This window comes from Acanthisitta chloris, unplaced genomic scaffold (genome assembly GCF_000695815.1).
Source record: "Acanthisitta chloris isolate BGI_N310 unplaced genomic scaffold, ASM69581v1 scaffold5827, whole genome shotgun sequence".
NCBI lineage: Eukaryota > Metazoa > Chordata > Aves > Passeriformes > Acanthisittidae > Acanthisitta > Acanthisitta chloris.
Window position 1 is genome coordinate 36,517 of NW_008681988.1, and position 25,214 is coordinate 61,730.

The following is a 25,214-nucleotide window of genomic DNA, read 5'->3' on the forward strand; positions in this document are numbered from 1 at the left end:
TGGCAGTTCTTGAAGAAGCCAAAGGATTAACCCCATGCAAACCCTCTTGGCAAGCAGGGAGAAAGCTCAGCCCACATTCCTCCAGAGGAGAGGAAACAAAGGGCATGCTCAGCTCTCCATTTCTGCTCACAAGTGGCTGTGAAAAGCCACCGGGGACCCAGGCTGGGCCTGTCTGTCCCTGCTGGGGCTGGTGGCAAGGTGGTGCTCTCAGTCCCAGGGCTGAGCCCTGCAGCATCCCATCCCCACTGTCTCAGCTCCACACACAGCCTCCATCCCCATCCTGCTCCCAGCTGAGTGCCAATGGCTGTAATTTGGATCAAGCTTAGCTGCAATTAAAGTTTCCATCTTTTCATTAAACTGCCACATGGAAAGATTAGCATTGACTTTGCATTTCTTCCTTTTCGACAGATCAATTTTATCCTTGTGGCAGTTGTTTTAATGGGGTTGTAAATAGCCTCCCAGAGCAGGAGAGGTTGCCCTCACATCCAGGGGCTCTTGGATGGCAGATTATTTTAGATATAAGATTGGGGCTGTCATTTGCTTCTAATTGCAACAATTATTTGTAGAGTTAAAAAAAAAGTACTTGGAGTACTTGCCTAATTCTAGCCTCTAGAAAAATCATGTTAATTACTGCTTGATTCCCTATTCATTAACTCCCCTCACAGTTATTCCAGAGCCTTTCAGTGGAGTGGCACAGATGGGAACAGGGAGGGCTCAAACACTGCTGTAATTAACACTTAGCACATGTCACATTAATGCCTAACTTTGCTTTGCTCTCCCTCTGACAGAAACCTAAGTTGGAATCCATTTGTTTGTGATTGCAAACTGTCCTGGCTGCCACGGTGGGTGGAAGACAGAAAAGTGCAAGTCCTTGAGGCTTCAGACACGAGATGTGCTCATCCCCCTGAGGTGGCAAACCTGTCCCTCTTCGATGTCCAGTTCCCCAGTGCCACCTGTGGTAAGGAAGAGCTGTGGGGGTGGAGCTGATTAAACCAGGGGGAATGATGGGCCCAGGGGCAGCTTGGGGTCCCATCAGCCTCTTCAGACCTCAAGTCACCAGTTCTAATCTAATTAGGCAAATAATGGTCCCTTAGGCTGTGCCCTTATGCCTTAAGGATGGAGTCAGTGACATCAGGGCTGAGATTAGCGCTCTGATTACAGAGCAGGCTCAGGCAGCTACCAGATGCCACTGGTTCTGTGTCTCCAGCCTCAGCCTTTCCCTCTCTCAAGCTCTGAACAGTCTGACTTGAAGCCGTGAAAGCTCATGGGAGTTGTTGGGTCCTGAGGCCGTGCTGAGTTGAGTCTGTGCAGGTGGCAGGGCTCCAGGGCAGGAGTGTTGAATGAACATAGCTCTGATCTACAGCTCATCACCTGCTCTGGGTGCATTTTGTGACTGCTTGGCCAGCAGAAATGTCAGGCAGTGATTAACAGGAGGGAAGGAAGGGAGAGCCCTTGGAAGACTAATCCTGCCTGGATGCTTGGGAGGGAGAGCCAGGGCTGTCTCCAGCAGGCATCAGGTGTCTCTTGTGTGTGATGGGAGGATGCAGGAATGGGACTGGGGACCTGAAGCTGTGTGACAGGAGGATGCAGGGATGAGGGACCCAGAGATGTGGGATGGGAGGATACAGGGATGAGGCTGAGGGACCTGAAGCTATGTGACAGGAGGATGCAGGAATTATCAAAGGGAAAAACACTGGCACTGCTATTGCCTGTGATAATTAGTTGTTCCCTCCGGAACTAACTTCAAGCCAGTGTAGAAATAATAATGTGAGTCTGTGTTGTGAATAATTCAGTGCAAGGGGAGTAGGCTGGGACAGCCTGCAGCTCCTGACAGTTGTTGCTGATCAGCAGGGAGTGAAGGATGACCAGGCTGGTGGGAAAAGCAGTTCCCATGCTGTGGTCCTCCTCGTGGGACTGCTGTTAGAAGTGCCTCAGTGTTTGCAGGAAGGCTGTGGAGGAAGCTTGGATGGGTTGGATCTGGGACGATCACGCGGCACTGGAGCTGTTGAGATGTTTGGTGGAGATGTTGTAGCAACCAGCAGCAACAGCAGAGTGAACGTGGCCGAGCTGCGTGGGCAGAGGCGAGGGGAGGCCAGGCAGGCTCAGCTGGGCTGTGTGTGCAGCAGAACCTCTGCCTGGGTGTTTGTGTCAGGGGAACATCCCACCCCTTGCAAGCAGCGGGAATTAATCTCAAGGGAATGAGCTGTTCCTCTGGGAATGGGCTGGTGTGACTGCCATTGCTCTATGTGTCCACGCACACGTGTGTTTGTGCTCCCTTAGCTAGGGATGTGTTGTTTCTGTGCATCCTTCCCCTGTGCATCCTTCACACCCCTTTGGGTGCAGGCTGAGCCTGGTATTGACCTGTTTCCTAGCACCAGAGGTAGGTGGGAAGCTCCTGGCTCTCCCCACAGAGGAACATGGTGCAGGATCTGCCCAGCTCCAGTGTGGGTCTTGTGGAGAGTCCAGCAGTATGTCCCTCATGCCCCCAGGGTGCCACTGCCCAAGGGGGTTTGGTTATGGCCTTGTGGCTGCAGTCCCAGGTGGCACATGGACTCATAATCTCATAGTATGTTAAGGGATTGGAATGGCTCTTAATGCTCATCCAGTGCCAATCCCCTGCACTGGGCAGGGACACCTCCCACCAGAACAGGTTGCTCAAGGCTCATCCAACTTGGCCTTTACTCGCCACTGAGTGAGACCATGACGAGAGGTTGTCCCTTGGTGTTACCCTGGCTTGGTCTGGTGCAGCATGTTTCACCAGGTCGAGCCAGGGATGATCTGTCGTCACGTCTCACTTGGTGGAGAGTCCTGTGGGCTCCTCTGAGCGTCAGACTCAGCGGCTCCGTGTCCCATGGGACTGTCAGGCTCTCCAGAGCTCAGTTTTATTTACTGAGTGTTGCTGCTCCATTAATCTGTGGGATTTGCTTGTTTTTTCTGTCATCGTTAATTAGCATAAAGAGTTTGGAAACTGTTGCTGAGGGATTAAAGATTTCCTCAGAAAAGAAATGCTCTGAGGAGGATCTGCGCAGGAGAATTCCATTCCCAGGAGTTTTGAGTGGTGTCTCATTCACCAAGCCATGCCTTCACAGTGTTGCTTTGCAGGAGGATGGTTTCATAGTATATTAAGGGGTTGGAACGGACCTTAGAGATCATCCAGCCCCAACCCCTGCCCTGGGCAGGGACACCTCCCACCAAAGCAGGTTGCTCAAGGCTTTAGCCAACCTGGCTGTGAACACTGCCAGGGCTGGGGCAGCCACAGCCTCCCTGGGCAACCTGGGCCAGTGTCTCACCACCCTCAGAGGAAAAACTTCTTCCTGATAGCTAATCTAAATTTCCCTCTTTCAGTTTATCCCCACTGCTCCTTGTCCCGTTAGTTCCTAACACAGAGTCCCTCTGCAGCTTCCCTGGAGCCCCTTCAGCTCCTGGCAGGTTGCTCTGAGGTCTCCACACAACCTTCTCTTCTGAACAGCCCCAGTCTCTCATAGGGGAGGTGCTCCAGTCCTCTGATCAGCTTCGTGGCCTCCGCTGGACTTGCTCCAATGTCCTTATGTTGGGGACTCCAGAACTGTAATCTGTTCTTCTAATAATAATCTGTGATAATAGTGATCTGTGATCTGTTCTAATCTGGATCTTCTACCCCTCAGGAGCTCAGTACATCACATGTCTGACCAGCAACCACACCGAAGAGGTTGAACTTGTCATCCTCTTCACGTCTGTCCACGCCGGGGGCCTCACTGAGGAGACCTGCAGTGCCCTCTGTGCTGCTGAGAACCAGGAGTACGGAGGTTTCAGCTCCCAGGGGCAGTGTTTGTGTGGGACTGCCCAAGAAACAAACTCCTCCTCTGGCTGTTTGCTGTTTTGCACTGAGCATTTGCCCTGGCAGGGCTGTGGTGGCCCCTCACTCATCCCTTCGTCCTTCCAGGCACAGCTGCCTGTGTCTTTCACAGGGCTCCAGCCCAGGTACAGCCTGCACCAGGCTGTGCTCTTCAATGTCAGTATTCCCATTGCTGTCAGCACTTTACTGTGGGAATTTGGGGACCAGACAGAGGTTCTCAACACCACTGAAAACGCAGCTGTGCACACCTATGCCTTACCTGGGAAGTACAATGTCACTACCACCGTCCTCGTGGGCACCAAGGTCTTGTATGTGCAGGCAGAAATCGAGGTGGTGGCTTCACCCCAGCAGCTGGACCTGCAGTGTCCTTCTTTGGTCAAGACAAATGAAAGTCTGGACATAAGGATCCGTAACAGAGGTGGCACCAGCCTGGCCGTGCTCTACGGGATCACTGCGGAGAATGGAGAGCTGGGCAGAGGTAAGCAGGGCTGGGGTGGGTGTGCTGGGCAGGGGGAGGGGTGGCATTGGATCCTGGGCCTTCCTTTCCATCCCTTCCCAACAAGGGATAACTCCTCTAGAGGCTTCTTACTCCCCTGGCTGACCAGTGTTCTGCATGTCGGCAACACACTAGGTTTCTTGTCATCATTCCTGGAGCCTCTCATCCCACATTGGGTTAGGGTGTGTGGCTCTTAGAAAGGACATCACACCTGTGTTCTCCCTGCAGCAGTTCACCCCATGTGTCCCTCTGATGGCTTGGTGTTCCCTGGCAACAACCACTGCTACCAGCTGGTGGTGGAGAAAGCAGAGTGGCTGGAGGCACAGCGGCACTGCCAGGGCCACGGCAACGGGGACCTGGCGTTTGTCAGCAGCCCTGACATCCAGAGCTTCTTGGTTGCTCATGTAATCAGGTGAGTGAGGAGGGGAAGGGTTAGGATTCCCTAGGGACAGGGGTTGTGTTCTTGGGGTCACATCTGCAGAGGGTCCCAAGGGAGGGTCCTGCCATCGTCCAGGCTGCGTATGGTGGGGGTGAGGCTGCTGAGCAAAGAGGAGGAATGAGCGGAGCTTGAGCCCTTGCTGGGCTTGGTTTCTTTCCTTAAAGGCTGTGGAGGGAAAAATAGGAATGGGGCAGAAAGGCTGGAAATTGGAACTGGGACCTGTGGGATTGCTGCTGGTGCATTTTGTAGCCTGTGTTTGTGCTTGTGGGTGCATCTGGAATGGGGCAGAGGTGCATGGCCAGGAGCACACGGGGCTGGGCTGAGCAGAACTTCTACCTGAGAGTGGCTTTAGACCGAAGGAGAGTGATTAGATTGGATATTAGGATAAAATTTTTCCCTGCGAGGGTGCTGAGGCACTGGCACAGTTGCCCAGAGCAGCTGTGGCTGTGCCATCCCTGGGAGTGTTCCAGGCCAGGTTGGATGGGGCTTGGAGCAACCTGGGCTGGTGACAGGTGTCCCTGTCCATGGCAGGGGGGGGACAAGAGGGTCTTAAAGGTCCTTCAACCCAAAGCATTATGTGATTCCATGGTTCTATGAGTGCAGCAAAACCTGCAGGCTCAGGTGGGGTGGGGGAGAGGACCAGGTGCTTGTGTCCGGAGGATGACACGAGGGAGAGGGTGATGTGGGGATGATGGTGGCCTTGCAACCAGCTCCCTCCATCAGCAGAACTCCATCTGGTCTGTCCCACATGTGATACTGTGGCATTGAGCAGCAGCTGTAGCAGAGCCCACACCAGTGCTGCAGTCCTGCCTCCCAGCCAGATTCCTGCACCCTCCAGACACGGCTGCAGCCCAGACCCTTCCCCTCTTGTTTCTCACCCTGAAAAGGAACAGCTATCCTCTCTGAGTGTCAGGCTCCAGCAGCATCTGTTCCACCTCAGGACTGGGCTTTATAAACAGAGAGTGCTGCAAGTGTCAGCCCATGATTAAATCCACCCCTTGAGTGCCCTTTCTGCAGCCGTTCTTGGCGGGAGGGAGAACAACCAGGAGATCTCTCAGGCCTGACAGCCCTTGTCAGCACTCCCAGCTGCAGATGTGGGAGAAAGGCTCTCCATAAACACATCCCAGAAAGCACATGGGAGGGAACAGCTGTGCGTGGCGTCGGCTCCGAGCAGTCCTGAGCCTCTTCTTCCCAAGCTTGTATCCATGCCATGCTCCCTCCACACTGGGCTTTGTCCTGAGATGGCAGACATGTGTCCCTTGCTCCGGGGAGGAGGAGGTTGACCCTCTCCATGGGTTAGGAGCTGGTCAGTGGTGCTGTGATGAGTGAGGCATTGCGTGCAGGGCCCATGGAAAGCATGAGAGCTCCAAGGGAGCAGCCCAGGCTGTTCCCCAGCTGCTGCCCCACACTGCTCCCTCCCCAACCCCTTTAGTCCATGTATTTGTTTTCTGAATCCTTGCAGATAAACATGAAGGAGGCAGCTCCAGGATGTGATTCCCTGGCAATAAAAAGCACATTGGCTGAGCTGCAGGGTTTTGGAACATGAAGCTTCCATAGTTTCTATGGGAAAATGACAGAAGCAGGAAGCTGTTTCCCATTAGAGCATGCAGCACTGACGACTGCTCTCCTCTCCTGACGTGGGATGGCCTCCCCAGGAGCTGGGCCCTCCTGCCTCCAGAAGCAGAGGAGAGGACCTGGCAGGGGACCTCACTTTCCCCTCTGAGCAGCATAGGAGGACAAGAGCCTCTCTCCCCTTTCCAGTCCTCCCCAGGCTTGTTCTCCTCCTGCTGCCCTGAGCAAGGCAGCTCAGCCCTTCCTCAGAGGCAGAAGGATGCTCACATCTTGCTTCAAAAGAGAATGTTTAGAGTCCTCCTGCATGGGATGGGAGGGCAGTGGGGCAAGGTGGGAGCCAGCCAGCAGCTTGGCTTTTAGTTTTTCCCCTTCTTTCTTTCCCTTTTTTCCCTCTCATAACTTGCAGTTAGATCATAGCTGGAATTAGAAAAGGAAAATCTCCATCTAGTTTTCCTGATGGCAGCACACAGGCTGTTTCCTACCCTGCTCTCCCTAATCCCCTACCAGTGGTTCAGGAGCACAACACAGCCCTTATTTGTTTGATCATCTTATTTGCACTGAAAACTCCTGATTCACACAACAGTTATTTTTGTCATCCTTCTTCAGCCTGACTTCATGAATCATTTCATCTGCTGTGGACCTGTGGGTGGAGAGACACCAGTTGTCTCCTCAGGCTGCTTTGCAGAGCTGTGGTACCACCCCAGGAGGCTGGAGCAGCCAAGGTCATGGCAGGATTGATTGCAACCTGCAGGAGGGAGTGTGGAGAAGAAGCTGAGGGCTTGGAAGGGTGCAGGATGTCAATATGGAGAAGTTAATAGAAGTTAATATGGAACAAATGCTCTGCTTTCTGCTGGGTGTGATTGGAAACAGTTGTCCAGGCTGGCTGTGGCTAGGAGGCACTGCTCAGCACTTTCCACCAGGATCTCTGCTGGGGTTCAGCCAGTTTCTGAAAGGGGAAGGGACATTTCATCTCCCTACAATGAGCCTGGCAGTTTCTTGTGTATGTGGGGTTTGGCTCCCTGCAGTGCTTCAGCCTCTGCTGCTGCTGGTCCCCTCAGAGCTGCTGCTGTGAGGAGGGATCAGTTCCATGAGCTGCATCCAGGAGAACAGGAGCTCCCAGACCTTGCACCACTGAGCTTTGATCGTGCATGGGGGCAGGTTTCACTTGCAGTGGAGAATTTTACAGGTGGCAAATCCCACAGGTCTGCGCAGATGAAGCACAAGTTTTCTAAAGCTTGTTCAGGCAGTTCTCTATGACTTTATAATTCCTGTTAGGTCATGGCTCAAAACAGGCTTGGAAGTGTCTGGGACGATCATTGTAGCTGCAGCGTGGACAGGTCATCATAACACAGTGCTCTCCTCCAAGGGAAGTAAGGTTCAAGTCAACCTGCTGGTCAGAGAATCATAGAATCATGGAATGGTTTGGGCTGAAAGAGACCTTAAAGCTCATCTCATCACAGGATGTGTGTTAGTGCATGGAGAATCATAGAATCACAGAATGGGTTGGGTTGGGAGGGGACCTTAAAGTCCATCCAGTCCCACCCCCTGCCATGGGCAGGGACACCTCCCACCAGCCCAGGTTGCTCCAAGCCCCATCCAACCTGGCCTGGAACACTCCCAGGGATGGAGCAGCCACAGCTTCTCTGGGCAACCTGTGCCAGTGCCTCAGCACCCTCAACAGAGTTGTGCAGAGCTGGTTCGTGGACAGCAGAATGGTGAGCCATGGAGGGGCTGGTTCTGAGAAGCCAAGTTCTGGTGGTAGAATGGATGCTGAAACCCTTCAATAATCAAAAGGCTTCATTAAATGCAGCCTGTGATGCCCTGATGAGGCTGTTGGTATTACTGTCAAGGAGAGCCATAGGTGGCAGCTGTCCCAGCTCTTTCTAATGCTCATGATTTCCTGAAACCCTCCTCCCCCTTTTTCCTTATTTTTCTGAAGGAGCCTGGATGTCTGGATTGGATTCAATGATTTTGCAAGCTCTGGAGCACAGCAAAGAGGGGAAGGATTTAATCTGGAGAGCTGTCAGAACTGGCTGCCAGGAGAACCTCATCCCTCCAACGCTGACCACTGTGTCCGGATGGGCCCAACAGGCCAGTGCAACACTGACCTGTGCATGGCCAAGCACAGCTATGTCTGCGAGTACAAGCCAAAGGGTGAGCTCTGCCTCTCCTGGCCTCCTGGGCAGGCAGGTGTCCTGCCCACTGGAACATGCTAAATAGGGCTGCAAGAAGGGCATTAGCCAGAGCATCCCCCAGAACAAGTAGAACTTGCAACAATATTCCCAGTTTAGGCTTGACTGAACTTCCAACTTCAGCCCAAAGGGGAGAATTTAGCCCACTCCAGTCTTTGCCATCAGCAGGAGGAGAGAGAGTAGTGAAGCTTTGAGGCAGAGCTCTGGAAGTAGCTTATTTGAGCTTGTTCTCCTCCTGCTGCCCTGAGCAAGGCAGCTCAGCCCTTCCTCATTTACAGGTGGCAAATCCTGTCTTATTTGAGCAGCCTCTGCTGCTGCCAGGGTCCAACACCATGGTGCTGCCTTGGTGGTTTGGTGTCCTGTGGTATTGTGTAGTTTGGGAGATGTTGGGATCTGGTGTCTTCAAGGATCACAGAACCTTGGAGATCATTAGGTGAGGTGTGGTGTGGTGTGTGCTGTGCAGGTTGGTGTTTATGCAGCCTCCCATATCTCCCAAAGTGGTGTAAGAAAGAGAAGCAGGAAGGACATGAAATATGAGAGAAGGTTTAGGTTAGAAGGAAAAGGCATCACTAGGAACAGGCCACTGGTCCTGGTTGAGGGCGCAGCATAAGCCCCCAGAGCGTGCTCAGAGGTGTTTGGTACTGGTGGAAGCCAACTGGTCCTGGCCACATTTCCCATGAAGTCCAGGGGCACAGGGAGGATGAGGAGTGCACCAAGTGCTCAAAAAACTCTAAGCAAATCATTAGTTGTTGGAAGGGAGAAGCATTTGCAGAGTTCCTAGAAGCCAAAATTGCTGAGAATAGAAAATGTTCTGTGTGTGGGATGAGAAGGAAATCAGAACACCTGGAAGAAGAAGGAAGGCTCAGGATCAGGGAGCTGCTTCTTGAGTAGGGCTGGAGTGACAGCATCCTGCATGGTCCAAGCCCTGAAACAGTTTTGCAGGGTGCAGGGAATACCTCATGCCTTGCTGAGTCTCATGGGCTTTGTTCACATACTTCCTTTGTAAACAGGAATTCTCCTAAATGCTGCAAACTACTTTGAGGGACAACCTGTCCTCGACACCCATGAGGCTGTGAGGAATGTGATTGAGGGTGTGCCATCAGCTCCGTGGCAGGCTGAGGAGGTGAGGAGGGTTTGCCCATCCCAGGGAGCCTGGGGAGACACAGGCAGGTGAGAACCATGTGTGTTTTGCAGGTGATGGTGTTTCCTGGGCTGGCATTCAGGCACGAGGGGTATCTCACTGCCCTGGAGTTTGTGGCACAGGAGCTGCATCAGCCTGTCCAAGTGAGCTTCCAGGTGCATAGACCAATGGATGGAGAAGGTGAGGCATCTCCTCAGCACTTGTGGGATTGTTGGAGTTGAAGCCATCAGGACCATGTTGAGCTGTGCCTTGTGGCCCTTCTGGCTTCAAAGCAGAGCTTTTGAAGCATTAAAGGCTCAGAGATTTGGATTTGTTTGTTGAGGAGATGAAAGTGCAGGGTCTGCAGGTAGGGTTGGACAGCCTGAGGCTGCCTTGGAAAAGTGGCTATAAAGGAGAAAATAACAGAGGGAGAAACCTTTCTCAGTGCATGAAGAGAACGTGAGTGTAAGGAGCATGTGTAGAAGTTAATTAACGCTCTGAGCTGTACTTTACTTTGGGAGGACACATGTCAACTGGGAATGTGTTCTGGTCCATCTGGCCCCACGGGTTAACAAGGAAGAACATTTTCCTGAGCCCATTTCTTCCTGATGGATGAGATGATCTGAAAAGCCTTTTATTCCTTGTACAGCAGCTCAACAGTCCCAGTTTTGGCAACAATGAATTGTGCAGCAGAATGTTTGCTGTAGCTGGAGCCTTGGCTGCTTACAAAAGGCTCTTTTTTGACACTGACAAGCTGATACTTTGACATGGAAACATTAACTTCAGAAAAGTTGATTAATGTGTTTTTAGTGTCAGAGCCAGCTCTGCTTTCCCTTGGACTCAGTTTTGCTTGAACACAGTTCTCTTTTGGAGTGCAAATTGGTGTGTTCTTATTGAAAAAGAGACAGCTTTGGGTTTAATGAGCTTTGTGAATTTTTCCTGGGAGACAGGGCAGTTAGGTGGCAGCAGGATGTGCTGCAGTTGCAACTTTTACTGAGTGGAGCCATGATCAGAGTGGGGAAAAAAAGGTGAATTTGGAGTAAACAAGGTGCACTAGGAATGTTCCTTGTCAGGATGGTGATCATTGCTTTGTCTTTCACTTCTCCCAGACTACCAGGAGGGAAGCAAGGCCACAGAGCCATTCCACACTGCTCAGGATGATGGGAACTGGACAATGCTGGAATGTCCTCCTGGTTTCCAGTGGTGTCATTTGACTAATTTGTGCTCATCCCCCAACAACTGCTGCAATGCCAGTGAGTGTGCCAACAGTTCCACTGCCAGCAGCTCTGCCCCTGGGTCCCTGCAGCACAACACGAGCCAACTCAGCTATGAGCTCATCAAGGAATTGCTCTTCACCATACCAGCTGGCTCCTCTTCCCATTATCTGGTCAGTGTTTGCTAGCTGCTGTAACCAGTGAGTAGGTGGGGCAGTTTCCTCCTGAGGCCTTTGGCTGAATTTGAGTTGTTCCCAGTTGACAGATGGAGACACTGAAGTCCATTGAAATGAAAGGATGTGCCCAGTGTCACATATGCCACCACATGGCTCTAAGCCATGGACTCCCTGCAGGAACCTGTTGCCATAGCACAGTTGGTCAAAGGGATCAGAAGAGGTTGCCCAGAGAAGCTGTGACTGCTCCATCCCTGGAACTGTTCCAGGCTAACTTGGATGGGGCTTGGAGCAACCTTGGCTAGCAGAAGGTGTCCCTGCCCATGGCAGGGGGTGGTACTAGATGATTTTAGGTCCCTTCCAACCCAAACTATTCCATGATTCTATGAAAAGTCTGTGCAGGTTCCCTGGCCTATTCCCATAGCACAAACACAGTGGGCATGGACACAGAGCTGATTTCTGTGTTGGCACATTCAATTCAGAGCAGCCAAGGACAGCAGAGTGGTCAAAGATCTCTCTGGGCTGTGTTTGGATCTGTGGCTTTTCTGTTGGCTTCCACTTGACAGGAAATCCACCGTCCTGCCCAGGCAGGAGCTGGGTGCTGAGTGCTCTTAATGTGAGGCATTAACATGGGCAAGGGCCAGTGGGGATAAATTGAAAGAGGGAAATTTACATTAGATATCAGGAAGAAGTTTTTCCTCTGAGGGTGGTGAGGCACTGGCCCAGGTTGCCCAGGGAGGCTGTGGCTGCCCCAGCCCTGGCAGTTGTTCAAGGCCAGGTTGGCTAAAGCTTTGAGCAACCTGCTCTGGTGGGAGGTGTCCCTGCCCAGGGCAGGGGGTTGGAGCTGGATCTCTAGGCTCAATTCCAACCCCTAAAATTCTATGATTAATCCAAAAATGTCTTCTCTCTGCAGGTCACATTCAGAAGAGAAAACATTTTTGTCAGGGCTGGGGATGTGTTCAGCATCCAGCACAATGCAAGCTCGGGGTCAGTCCTGCAGTGCCAACCCAGTGCCACGTCCCCATACACAACCAACGTCCTGCACATGAAGTCCTCGGAGTGGGCCCTGTCCCTGTCTGATGGCTTCATGGATCCCACCTGGATAAACCACACTGTTTGCTCTCTCTGGGTTCGCTACGCTGAGGAGCAGCTGGTCCCAGTGCTCACCCCCCACAACGCAGGGCTGGAGCATCCTGGTCGCTACACTGTCAGAGCCAATGTGGACAATGGTGTCTTCAGTGCCAACTTGTCCTGCAGCTTCTGGGTGTCCTCACAGGTGTCAGGCCTGCGTGTCATCCACCCCCCTCCCCAGGGCAGCAGGGTCTACCTGCCCACCAACCACAGCACCCTGCTGATCAAGCTGTCCTCGGGGGCGAACGCCACCGCACGCTGGCTGGGGGACAACCGCACCGTCCCCTTCGTGGGGCACTGCCCCACCACCCTGGGGCCGCTGCCAGCTGAGTGTGCCAGGGACAGCAATGACACCTGGTTTGCTGTGGTGCAGCTGAATGGCCTCAGGGAGGGGGTGAGCACCCACGTGCTCGTCGCAGAGAACTCGGTGAGCTCGCAGAACATCACGGTGACGGTGAAGGTGGAGGAGCCGATCCGCGGGCTGCGAGCCACGCCGGACCCTGAGAGCAGAGTGCTGCTCAATACACGAGTGGTGAGTGATTGCTGCTGCTCTCGATTCAGCAGTTGTGTTCTCAGCCTTCCCCTTTAGCCTGTAGGTGTGTGTTTGGCTCAGGAGGAGGCTGGGGCTGGGACAGCACTGCTTGCTGCTAAGCTCCCGGGCCGTGCTGCTCGCGCTGCTGCAGACACAGGCACAAGCACTGGTGCTCTCCAGCAGGGAGGCAGCTCAGCTGTGTGTTCCCTTCAACCCCCTCAGAGGTACGGCAGTACCTCCTAGGAGGGGATACTGTCTTTCCAGCTGCACAGGAGACAGGAGGCACCGTGAAAGGCCAGTATTTGCCTTCTTTTGGCTTGTTCAGGTAGTGATTCCTTTAGGTGTATAGATTTGTTCTACTAAATCCTTACATCAGCTGTAAACATGTTTCATCCATCCAAGTCTTGGGGTTCCTCTGATCTTTGCAGTCTTATTTTCTCCAATCCCCTGTCCCCAGAGCTACAGGTGAGCCCTGAGAACCTGTTCAGCAAGTGCCCAAAATGCTCTGTCCAAGCTCTGACTGCTTACAGCAGATTCCTGTGCCTGCAAAGCCTCTTGGTCTCGCCCTTCCTGGCTGCCACAGTGTGCTCGCGAGGCACTGTCAGAGTGAGGAGGGACCTGCCCTGACCAATGCCTTTGTGTCAGGCACCATGAATGGGCAAGGGGCAGAGACAGCTTACAGGTGCTGCCAAAGCTGGGTTGTTTCTGCACGGGTCAGAAGGTTTTTTTAGCCATCAAGAGAGACCTGATGCCAAGAGCAGAGAGGTGTGGGAGCAGCCAGCATGGGGTCTGCTCCCTGTTCTCCTGGGGATTTGTGGAGTTAGGGTCTGCATTTCTCCATCAGCAGCAGAGCCACAGATGATCTGTCACCTCTGTGTCATGGTCTGAGGGCACTGCCTGCAGGTGTGGGTGCCTCCCAGTCTGGCTCTGCTCCCTCTCCAGTTCAGCTGGAGATCTCCTGGGCAGTGCTGGGCATGCTTTTCTCTCATACTAGTATGAAATGTTCTCATGCCTTTCAGAGCTACATCCCTGTGATGGAGGCTGGGTCAGATGTGACTTTCCGATGGACAGTAGATGATAAACCATCTTTCACTTTTTACAATGTTGTCTTCAACGTTATCTACCAAAGCCCAGCTGTGTACAAGCTTTCGGTAAGCCAAGGCCTTTCCCATGGTACCATTTCAGCACTGGGTCTCCAGCTCATCCCACAGACTCACCAGGAAAAGCAGCAGGGAGTGGAGGTGGCAGAGTTGAGTTGAGCTTTTCTCTGAGCTTGTCTGCTCTTTCTCACTGAGCTGTTCTTGCGGATGCAAATGGTTTCTTCTGTTCTTCCATTACTTTGCTGTCTTCCTCATCTTTGCTTTCACCTCTGTTCTCCTTTCTGTTCACGGAGTGTCTGTGCTTCCTCCTTCCCAGTGGGAATGAGGCAGGGAGCCCCACTGCTCTGGCAGGCAGGAGATATGGATTCAGATGCAGGCAGAGGCAGGATGCAAACCTAAGGCTTCCATAGGCAGGACACAGCTTCTCCCGCAAGCTCTTCTGGGTTCCTCCTGTTCTCTTCCTCCTGGTGCAGACTGGAGCCCAGGGTTTTGCCATGGCCCCAGGTGGATGGAGCAGAGGGTCTGTGCCAAGGGAGGTGCCTGTGTTGGAACAGGAGTTTATCTGTGGCCAGGACCTCTTTGTTTGTCATGCCCTGTAGTGCCATGCAGAGTCCTGCTCTGGTCCAAGCTGCTTGATCTGCTCACAGGGTGTGTGCTGGTTCCCAAGGAGACACAGCCCCAGCCCTGAGGCCACGCTAGCACTAATTTGCTTGGTGCAGCACTAATTTGGTGGGTGAAGCACTTTGCTGACAAGCCTGGGTTGCTTTCACTTACAGAGCTGACAAGGTGGCACTAGCCTCGGGGCACTGGCTGCAGTGCAGCAGATCCACAGGAGCCTAGACACAAACTTTTATCTGTTGGGGTGGGAGGTGTCTATTCAACTCGGTTTGAAGGATCCCTCTGGCAGCAGCTCAGTTCTTTTGCCGGTGAAGTGGTGGCAAGATGCTTCACCATCAGGTGCCATGTCAGTGTTACATGTCTAGATAATCTTGAGGATTCTGCTCTACTTCTTTCACGTCTCTTGCCTCCCTTTCCCTCCCCTGCCCAGCTTTGTTCTCCCTCTCCATACCCACTACACCAGGACCCTGAAGATGCACTTTGTGTGCTTGGTTTTATGAGCCTCTCCCACCCCTGTTCTCTGTGGTTGAAGCCACTCATCTGCCACTGCCCCAACAAGACTGGGTGGCTATTGTCTCCTTGGTGGCAGCAAGTCCCTGGGGTCAGCAGCTGGAAACTGTGCAGAGGACACTCTCTAAGGGGTAACTGGCAAGTTCAGAGCCAGAGAAGCCTCGGGATGAGAAGTTCCTGTCCCTGTGCTCTTGCTGTAGCCCCAGTCCTTTCTTGTTCTGACTGTAGTGGTGAAGATGTGGTGGCTCCAGCAAGAGGTGATCGGGTAGGTGACCTTCCAGCCTATACTGCTTTCCAGTGCCATCCAGGCTCTTGCCCTGCCTGTCTGTCCCATATGCCACTCTTCTCTGCCCTGACCTACTCTCTGCCTGATGGGGCCTCTTCAGTCCAGTGAATCCTCACCCTGAGGAGAGGGCAGCATGGTGAGGTGATCCCAACCACATTCTTTGTCCCACTGTCCTCCCCAGCTCACAGCCTCCAACCACGTCAGTAACTTCACGGTCAATTACAATGTCACGGTGGAGATGATGAATAAGATGAAGAACCTGAGTGTGGTGGGTGTCCTGCCAGTCCTGCCCCAGAACAGCACCGTGGAGCTCACAGCGAGGGTGCAGGTCGATTCAGCTGTGGATGCTTTGTTCCTGTGAGTCCTTTGCCCAAGCTCAGGATCCTCCTGTGCACACCTTACCTTGCCTGCACTGCTTCTCTTCCCAGGGCCAGCTGGTGCCTACTGGTCCACCTTTCAGCTACTGTCTAGTTAACTTGAAATCCCTGTGAGTGTGGTGCAGTCACACTGGCTGGGACCTGTACTTCAGGCTGAAATCCTGCTCTTTTCAAGGGTTCTGACACTGCTTTAATATTGAGTTCCTCCTCTTCTAACCAGTGCTGTACGCCTCTCAGCGCCGGGCACAGCTGCTGCTTTGATATTTGGCATTCTGCTTCCTATGCTTCTTTTGGAAAACCCATCCCTGACCTGAAGGACAGGCCAAGATTCCTCTGGGATTTCCATGATTCTCCTGTTCTGCAGTATGACACTGTTTTCCTGTTCCTCCAGGTGGGATTTTGGAGATGGTGTCCAGGAGACGTACCTATTCAAACCTCCCTACAACAAGTCCTTTCTTGTTCCTGATCCCAATGTCCATGAGGTTGTAATTGAACACAACGTTTCACACATCTACCAAGACCCAGGTATGCTCAAAGAAGGTTCCTGAGGGAAGAAGGGGCTCAGCCAGAGTTCCTGGAAGTCTCTAGCAATTGTCATCCTCTATAACTCTGTTTCTCAGAGAAGTTTGGCCACGCTGTAAGAAGCAGGTCCACCACGCACAGTCCCTTTTTGGGCAGTCTCAGCAGATGGGTGAGGGACAGGCAGCACTATGCTGATGGGAGGGGTGGGCAGCAGGAAGGATCTGTTTTGTGGGCAAATAGGAAGAAAATATTTTCTCTGTGCCTGTTGAACTGGCACCTTGCTTGGTGTTTGATCCTCAGACATGTGGCTGATGTAAAAAAGAGGAGGGAAGCGCAGGCTGTGCACAGAGCCAGAGCAGACTATCTCCCTGCAGCCCCCTCATGCCCTTGGCACTGACACAGCACTGAGAACCTGTTGACAAGCATGTCCTCACCTGGGTCTTGTTCTCCTCTCTTCCATTGCAGGAGAATATGCCCTGATGGTTGTCGTGTCCAACCAGTTTGAGAACCTCACCCACCTGACCCCAGTTCACATCCACAGTTACCTGATTGACATGAAGGTGGAAGCAGAGGAGGATGTTCTAGTCGTGGGCCATCCGGTCACCTTCCGAGCCACTCCACTGCCATCTCCGTACGGTGTCGTGTACACCTGGGACTTTGGGGACGGCTCCTCCCTGCTGATGGAGAGCCAGCCCACAGTGGCACACAGCTACCCCCGGCTAGGGGTGTACAACGTCACCGTGACAGCAAACAACACCATAAGCAGTGTGGAGACAGTGGAGTGCTACCAGGTGTTTGAGGAGATAACTGGGCTCCATGTGTCTGCAGGTGAGGCAGCAGAGCTGGGAGCAGCTGTCACCATTAATGCTTCTGTGGTAACAGGGGACAGCATCACCTGGATATTCGACATGGGGGACGGGACAGTGCTGAGGAGTCAAGTGCCTGTGGTAGAACATGTGTACATGAAGGACATCAACTGCACAGTGAACGTGACAGCTGTGAACCCTGTGAACTCCATCTCCCAGACCGTTCCTGTTCGGATATTTGTCCTAGAGGTACTCAGAATAGAGCCTACTTCTTGCATCCTGGAGCACCCCGATGTGCAGCTCACCGCGTACGTGACGGGGAACCCTGAGGAGTACGTCTTTGATTGGACCTTTGGAGATGGCTCATCCAATGTCACGGTCAGTGGGGACCCCACGGTGGTGCACAGCTTCACCCAGAGTGGGACATTCGCTCTCTCCCTGACTCTCTCTAGCAGGTTTAACAAGGCTCACTATTTCACCAGTGTCTGTGTGGAGCCAGAGATAGTCAATGTCACCATTCTCCCTTCCAAGCACTTTGTAAGGCTGGGGGAGGAGACCACCTTCCAAGTCAGTGCTGTGCCTCCCTACCAGTACCGCTACCGCTGGGATTTCGGCAACAATGAGTCTGCCAGATCGAGTGGGACTGAAGTGACCTACACCTACAAGAATACTGGAGTCTTCCTGGTCACAGTGACCGTCTCCAACAATGTCTCCTTCAACAACGACACAGCTTTTGTGGAGGTCCAGGAACCAGTTGGGGTAGCAAAGATTGAATATAATGGGACAAGCGTTTTGGAGCTCAACCAGATCTACCTGTTCTCTGCCAGCATGAATGGAACCAAAGTGGGTTACCTCTGGGACTTTGGAGATGGCACTACACAGACTGGGCAGGTTGCCACTCACTCCTACAGCAGCACAGGCCACTACAGCATTACTGTGCTGGGCCAGAATGATGTGAGTTCTAACAAGACCACCATCGATGTCGCCGTGAAGCGTCGGCTCCTTGGCCTAACGGTCAATGCCAGCAGGACAGTGGTGCCACTGAATGGGTCAGTGAGCTTTGTGGCCACCCTGGTGGCTGGCACTGCCATCCGCTACTCCTGGATCCTCTGTGATCGCTGCACTCCCATCCAAGGCTCCTCCACCATCTCCTACACCTTCAGGTCCGTGGGCACCTTCAATGTCATTGTGACAGCAGAGAACAAGATCAGCTCGTTGCAAGACAGCATCTATGTCTATGTCCTGGAGCAGATTGAGGGCCTACAGGTGGCCAGCAGTGACCTGGTGGAGGACATGTATTTCCCAACTAATAAAACACTCCATTTGCAGGCCATGGTGAGAGAGGGAACAAACATCTCCTACAGTTGGGTAGTCCAACGGGATGGCAATGCTGTGCAGACCTTCACTGGGAAAACCTTCTCCTTGAGCGTCCTAGAAGCTGGGAACTACACTGTGTACCTGAAGGCCACCAACATGCTGGGATGTGCCACTGTTAACAGGACACTGGAGTTTGTTGAAAGCCTTGGCCTCCTAAAGCCCCATGCCTTCCCCAATCCAGCTGCTATTAATGCCTCTGTCAACATCAGTGCCACCATAACCAGTGGCACTGGTGTCATGTATGTGTGGTACCTAGAGGATGGCTTCTCTCCTGCTACCTCTGAACCCTACATTATACACTCCTTCCAAAGCCCTGGAGTGGTTGAGGTGGTCGTTGAAGCAGAGAACAAGCTGAATTCAACCAATGCAACAGTTTCTATCTGTGTGGAGGAGGTCATAGATGGGCTGAGTATAGGAACAGCAGAGCTGGACTGTAGATATGTCTCATCAGGCTCCACAGTGGTCTTTGAGGGGGAGCTGCAGAGAGGCACTGAAGTGACCTGGCTTTGGGAGGTGCCCAATGGCACATTGACTGGCCAGTCTGTGGCTGTCACGTTCCCCACAGCAGGGTTTTACACAGTCTTTCTGAACGCATCCAACAACATCAGCTGGGCTCTGGCCAGCAGGAACATCTCAGTGCTGGACAGGATTCAAGGTCTGGAAGTTATTGCCAGCAAGAAGGTGGTGGAGCCAGGGGAGCAGGTCACCTTTGTGATCAAGATGCTGTCAGGTACCTCTGTGAGTTACCTGGTGAGCATCAGTGGGGACTACTCTGTGGTGCTCAACGGGTCCAGGTACACCCATGAGTTCACCAAGAGTGGTGATTATTTGGTGACTGTGACAGTGCAGAACCAAATCAGCATTGCACACGCTCAGGTGCTCATCTCTGTCCTGGAGGCCATCCATGATGTCAGGCTCCTGAACTGCTGTGAGTTGGGCATCCCCACGGGCATGGAGAAGACCTTCAGTGCCCAGGTGGGGAGTGGCTCCCGTGTGTCATTTTCCTGGCAGTTCTCCCTGTGGAAAGAGCGAAGTCAATCCATGGTCACTGTGGCAGGAGAGAGTGTTTCCTACATTCCAGAAGCTGCAGGGCTGCTTGAGATTCACCTCAGTGCCTTCAATGACTTGGGAAGTGTCAGTATCACCAGAACCATCCAGGTCCAAGACGCAATAGTCCAGGTCTCCCTCACTGCATCCAATGCCTTCGTCAACAGGACAGCACTGTTTGAAGCCGTGGTGGTGCCCAGCAGCAGGAGTGTTGAGTTCTTGTGGAGCTTTGGGGATGGCTCTTCCACTCAAATGACCAGAGTTGCAGTGGCCAACTATTCTTACCTGAGCCCTGGGGATTATCTGGTGGAGGTAAATGCCACCAATCTCATCAGCTTCTTCATAGCCCAGCTCACTGTCACCGTCCAAGTGCTGGAGTGCGAGGAGCCAGAGGTGGAGTTGGCCTTGCCCCCGCAGGTAGTCATGAAGAGATCCCAGAGGAACTACCTGGAGGCACAGATTGACCTCCGAGGGTGCATCAAGTACCAGACAGAGCACCTGTGGGAGATCTACCGAGCCCCCAGCTGCATGAGCTTGGATGACTCCAGCAGGATCCGTCTGCCGAATGTTGACATGAACAGACCCCAGCTGGTCATCCCGAAGCTCGCCCTGGAGGTTGGCAACTACTGCTTCATGTTCATTGTCTCCTTTGGAGATACCCCACTGTCCAAAAGCATCTTTGCCAACGTGACTGTGATCCCAAGTAAACTGGTCCCAATCATTGATGGGGGATCATACCGTGTATGGTCCAACACTCAGGACTTGATCTTGGATGGGGAGAAGTCCTATGACCCCAACTTGGATGATGGTGAACAGACTCCATTGTTGTATGAGTGGTCTTGTACATGGTCTTCCAAGGTAAGAGCATCACAGCCAGTGTGATTATCTGGGAGCTCTAGCTGTATGGCAGCTCCACTACAAACACATGTCTGGGTTGAAATGGTGTTGAGGGAAAGCTTTTGTGAGCATCTTTAACAAAGCTGCTCGAGAAGGGTTGCAAAGGTTGAACTCCAAACTCAGGATGATGGCTCAGGTGTGAGGAGTGGTGCAGTGCAGTACCTCCAGGTATGGCAGAAGGGTTGGCTCTGGGAGCTGAGACCTTGGTATTTCTGCTTCCCTTGCACTTGGCCTCTAGGTCACGATGTGGAGGAGCTGTGGAGCTGTTGAGTGCAGTTCTGGGAGCTGAGGGCTCTGTTCCCTCTCCTATTAACAGTTAAATGTCTCTAATGCCATCTGGGACCAAAGTCAGACTTTGGAGAGGTCAAGTGACCACAGGTTGTGGTCACAAGCAGGTCACTGTCCTCACACACTGAAGTGATCTGACCTTACACTGATGGAAGGGCAAGGGAGAGCTGCCCTGCAGATCCTGATGATACACCTCAGGAGCATTTCTGGTTGAATGTGGGATTCTTTTGCTTGTAAAATGTCATGTTTTCTATCTTTATCTCAAAATAGCGTGATGTGGAGTGTGCAGGGATTAGACCTTTAGTTTAATGAGAGCTTGTTGTGTTGTTTGGCAATATTGATAAGCTATTTAATGAAGCCTTAATTGCTATAAAATACTAATTCGAAATTCAGATGAAATACAGGAGTATTCCAAGTACTGTTTACTAACCTGAAGAGTAGGATAATGTGCTTTATTGTCCACACACCCCCTGTTTGCCCCACCCCAGTGGTGGCACTGCACAGCAAGGTCTGTGGCAGTGACTGTGTGGACCTGAATGTTTTGGCTGTGGACTAACCTGATGTGCACCCGTACCAAGGAGGGTTTGAAAGTTCTTTTCTCCTTGCAAGCAGAGCTCGGCTGCAGGGTGCTCTCTGAATTGCAGTGCCAAGGAAGGGATTGTCACCATTCCCAAAGCTGCATTAGAAGCTGATGTGGAGTACACATTCGACCTCACTGTCAGGAAGGAGGGTATGAGCCCTGAGGCAACCAACCAGACCGTACGTACCACACAGCTATCTCTCTCTCCTTGGGTACCTCTTGCTAGACGCAGCCAAGCTGGGAGTCAGAGTCATGGAATGGTTTGGGTTGGAAGGACCTTAAGGCCCATCTAATCCCAGCCCCGGCCGTGGGCAGGGACACCTTCCACTAGCCCAGGTTGCTCCAAGCCCCAGCCTGGCCGTGGATACTTCCAGGGATGGAGCAGCTACAGCTGCTCTGGGCAACCTGTGCAAGTGCCTCAGCACCTCACAGGGAAGATTTAGTCCACGGCCCCTTTTGTAAGGAAGTTTCTAGAGGAGAAACGTCTGCTGGCTCAGGGCTTTGCCCAGCCGTGGGTGACTCCCCTGGCCCTGTTCAAGAGCCAGAGCCAGCTGAGGGGGTGAAAGTCACCGGGGCCTGTCTGCACAGCTGGGGGCAGCAGATTCTGGGGCATCACTGGGACTCTAATTGACCTCATCCAGGTCTTTGGCATGAGCAGACCTCGGTATTTCTGTGCTAGAGTCATCTTGTAATCATCTTACTTGGGCAGCACTTCTTGCTTGTCCTGCTAAGTCCTTTTAGATTTTGTATAGCATCACAGAATCATGTAGGTTGGAAAAGATCTTTCATAGAATCACAGAATCATCAAGGTTGGAGAAGACCTCCAAGATCATCAGGTCCAACCATTAACCTGTCACTGCATTTAACCCTAAACCCTAAACCATATCCTCCAGTGCCAGATCCAGATGTCTCTTAAACACCTCCAGGGATGGTGACTCCACCACTTCCCTGGGCAATTCCCTATTCCAGTGAAAGAAGTTTTCCTAACATCTAATTTGAATCTCCCATCTCAGCTTTAAGACTATCAAGTCCCACCTTGGGCCAGCAAAAGAGCTTGGCCATTTGGTGGCTCTTCCAGTGCTGTGTGCAGTCCTGGCTCTTCACATGCCACAGCACCAGGCTCTTCCCTGATTTTTGCCCAGAGGGATCTTCCTAAGAGCTGCTGCTTAATTATACTGTCAACAGTTCCTCTCTTCTCTCCTCCTGAATTCTTCTAAGGAGGATTTTTGAGTGCATGTTGTTTGTGTTGCACTAAGCCCAGCGCCAAGTGCACCCACAGCCCAACAGCAGCTATGGTTTGTGTCAGGAGCATTCACTGTGGGACTCTTGGCAGCTGGAGATGTAGTTAGTCTGTGAAAGTGGAAACTCTTACTGCCTTGGGTTTGAAACCAGAGCTGGAGGATGAAAAGAGCAAAAGGAGATTGATAGTCTTTCAAGGACATTCTGTCCTATCTGGTTTCCATGCCGGAGCACAAACAATTATTCCAGTGTCACAGGGAATCTGCAAACACTGGAGGAATGAATGAAGTTTCACTGCTCTCCAGATTAGTGCTGAGGAATATTTATCCTTCTTTAGGAGTCTGCCATGTTAAACAATGTCTTCATGACTGTCTTTGAGCTCACAACATTCACTGTGCCAGGGCAGAGGGCTCTGTCCAGTGCTGGACAGGCAGTTTCCTTGCGGATGAAAGGAATTTAGACAAAGCACAGGGGTCAGAGCTCAATAGCTGTTGTGTCTGAGCCACCGGTGCCTCTGCAGCTCTGCCAGGAAGGTGTGGTGCTTGTCTTGAGAAGTGCAGTTAGATTCCAGCTAAAAGCCTGGAACAATGTGCTGCTACTCTCTGGAAAAGTGCTCCTTCCATCCCCACCCTGCAGCCACAGCAGGACTTGCTGGAAGTTCAGCACAGGGGACCAGGGGTACATTTTGAAAGTGATTGACATAAATCACCTCAGCTTGGCATTGGCTCTTGAAAACCAGTGACAGAACTGGACGGTGTCAGAGCAATTATGTTGCTTAATCTGACCCAGTATCCTTTGGGAATCCCTTCCTCCTGTTTATTTAGCACTGGTGCAGTGATTCCTGCTTGCAGAACCAGCTGCTGGGATGTCTCCTTACTTGTTAGATGTCTGTATTTTGGTCTTGGATGTTCTGATGGAGCTTGTTGCTTTCCCAGGTGTTCATCAAGAGAGGAGGAGTCCCCATTGTGTCCCTGGAGTGTGTTTCCTGCAAGGCTCAGTCCGTCTACGAAGTCAGCAAGAGCTCCTATGTCTACCTGGAGGGCACCTGCCAGAACTGCCACAACGACTCCAAGCTTGGAGTAAAGTCATTGCTCTTTGCTTCACCTTTGGTGGGATTCAGGGAGAAGGGGACATACAGACAGGGCAGGGGAGAAAGGGCTGTGTGAGAAAAAAGGTGCTGTAGAGACGAGGAAGGGAAGCAGTGATCTGGCTGAAGGGGTGAAGAAGGGTGGATGATACTGGTCTTTTTGCCACAGCCCCTGGAACTGGCTCCAAGAGTGGCTTGCAGGGTTAGAACTTTAAAACAGACTCTGCATGGAGCTTGCCTGGTGTGGTGTGTGACTCCCACGTCATGCTGTGTCTTGGCAGCGTGGAGGAGTCTAGGAGAGCCTCTGGAGCAGGTTCCCCATGATCTGTAACCTCTGGACCCCCATGAGATATCCATAACTTTGCTTTGCCCCATGTTGTGCTTTTGAGGTACATGACCTGTCAGTCCCCCATCCATGTCTGACCTACCAAGGCCAAGTCCTTGCTGGGTCATTCCCAAGCCATGACCAGCTTTTTCCACACAAAACCCACCTTTTCCCCCCAAGAAGAGATCAGTAAAGTGTTTTTTCTCCCTGCTGCTTGGCATTTTACCCATTATTCTAGTGGCTGAAGCAGAGGTGGTTCAGTCTCTCCTGATCCCCCAAGTCCCTCATGCCCTCCAGATTCCACTGCACAGCATCTCTGCTGGCTGTGGAGTGGAGCAGGTCTCGGGACTGGAAGTCCTGTTGCTCCCAGCATGTCCTTGCTTGGCATTTTTCTGGCTGGTTCTCTTGTTCTCACAACTGTAGGTTTGTGCTATTAACAGCAACCACCCAGGCCACGTTGAGCTCGAAGCGCATGAAACATGGTATCCCATGGAGACCCCACCAGGCCTTGCTTATTTCCTGTGTTTTGTACTCTGTATTATGAAATATTCTGTCGGAGGGTGATGTAATCCCAGAGACTAAAGTAAGATCTCACAGTGGAAATATTCCCACCAGACATTCTGGCAAGGTTCCAGTTCTTGTTGCTGTAGCACACAAGACTTAAGCTGAATTATCAACTGCAAATTTGGCAGACTCTCCCACTAGAAATCTGTTGCTTTTTATAAGAGACTCAATCTGAAAACATTTTAAGGACATAACTTCAGATTTAATCAAAACTTCTGCTGTCTCTCCCCTCTCCATCCGTGCAGAGATGGGCAGCTCACAGCTTCAAGAACAAGTCTCTCATCCTGGACAAAAGCACCACCTCCACTGGTGACACAGGGATGAACCTGGTGCTGAGGCAAGGGGCACTGAAGGATGGAGAGGGTTACACCTTCACCCTCCACATCACAGACCTTACCACAGGGGAGGAAGGCTTTGCCTCCATCGACCTGCTCCCCAACCAGCCCCCCGTGGGGGGCTCCTGCCAGCTGTCTCCCAGGGGACCCCTCAAGGCACTGATGACCAAGGTGCACTTTGAGTGTACAGGTGAGAGCGTAGGGACAGCAGCACTGGGCACCTGCCAACTCTCCCTGCTCCTCAGGGGCAAAGGCTTCCCTTGACCAGTGGTACCAGTTGCTCTTCCCAATGCCAAGTCCTTGCTGGGTCAACACTTCCAGGGACGGAGCAGCCTCAGCTGCTCTGGGCAACCTGTGCCAGTGCCTCAGCAGCCTCACAGGGAAGGGAATCGTAGAATAATAAAGGTTGGGAGAGGTCTCTAAGATCATCAAGTCCAACCATTAACCTGTCACTGCTGTAACCCCTAAACCATAGAATCATAGAATTTTAGGGGTTGGAATGGAGCTTAGAGCTCATCCAGTGCCAACCCCCTGCCCTGGGCAGGGACACCT

At 52.3% G+C, this 25,214-nt stretch overlaps 1 protein-coding gene across 1 annotated transcript in view; it reads left to right on the forward strand.

Moving 5' to 3' along the window:
• Window positions 1-25,214, forward strand: part of LOC103805649 (polycystin-1-like) — a gene marked incomplete at both ends in the record, with an annotated part of 50,612 nt that overhangs the window by 1,242 nt on the left and 24,156 nt on the right. The window contains 15 exon segments of the mRNA XM_009078304.1: window positions 789-958; window positions 3,645-4,313; window positions 4,560-4,743; window positions 8,282-8,496; window positions 9,545-9,657; window positions 9,729-9,855; window positions 10,764-11,041; window positions 11,955-12,704; window positions 13,724-13,855; window positions 15,400-15,575; window positions 15,987-16,120; window positions 16,583-20,205; window positions 21,145-21,291; window positions 23,287-23,430; window positions 24,573-24,852. Coding sequence (XP_009076552.1) covers window positions 789-958; window positions 3,645-4,313; window positions 4,560-4,743; window positions 8,282-8,496; window positions 9,545-9,657; window positions 9,729-9,855; window positions 10,764-11,041; window positions 11,955-12,704; window positions 13,724-13,855; window positions 15,400-15,575; window positions 15,987-16,120; window positions 16,583-20,205; window positions 21,145-21,291; window positions 23,287-23,430; window positions 24,573-24,852 — 7,142 coding nt within the window.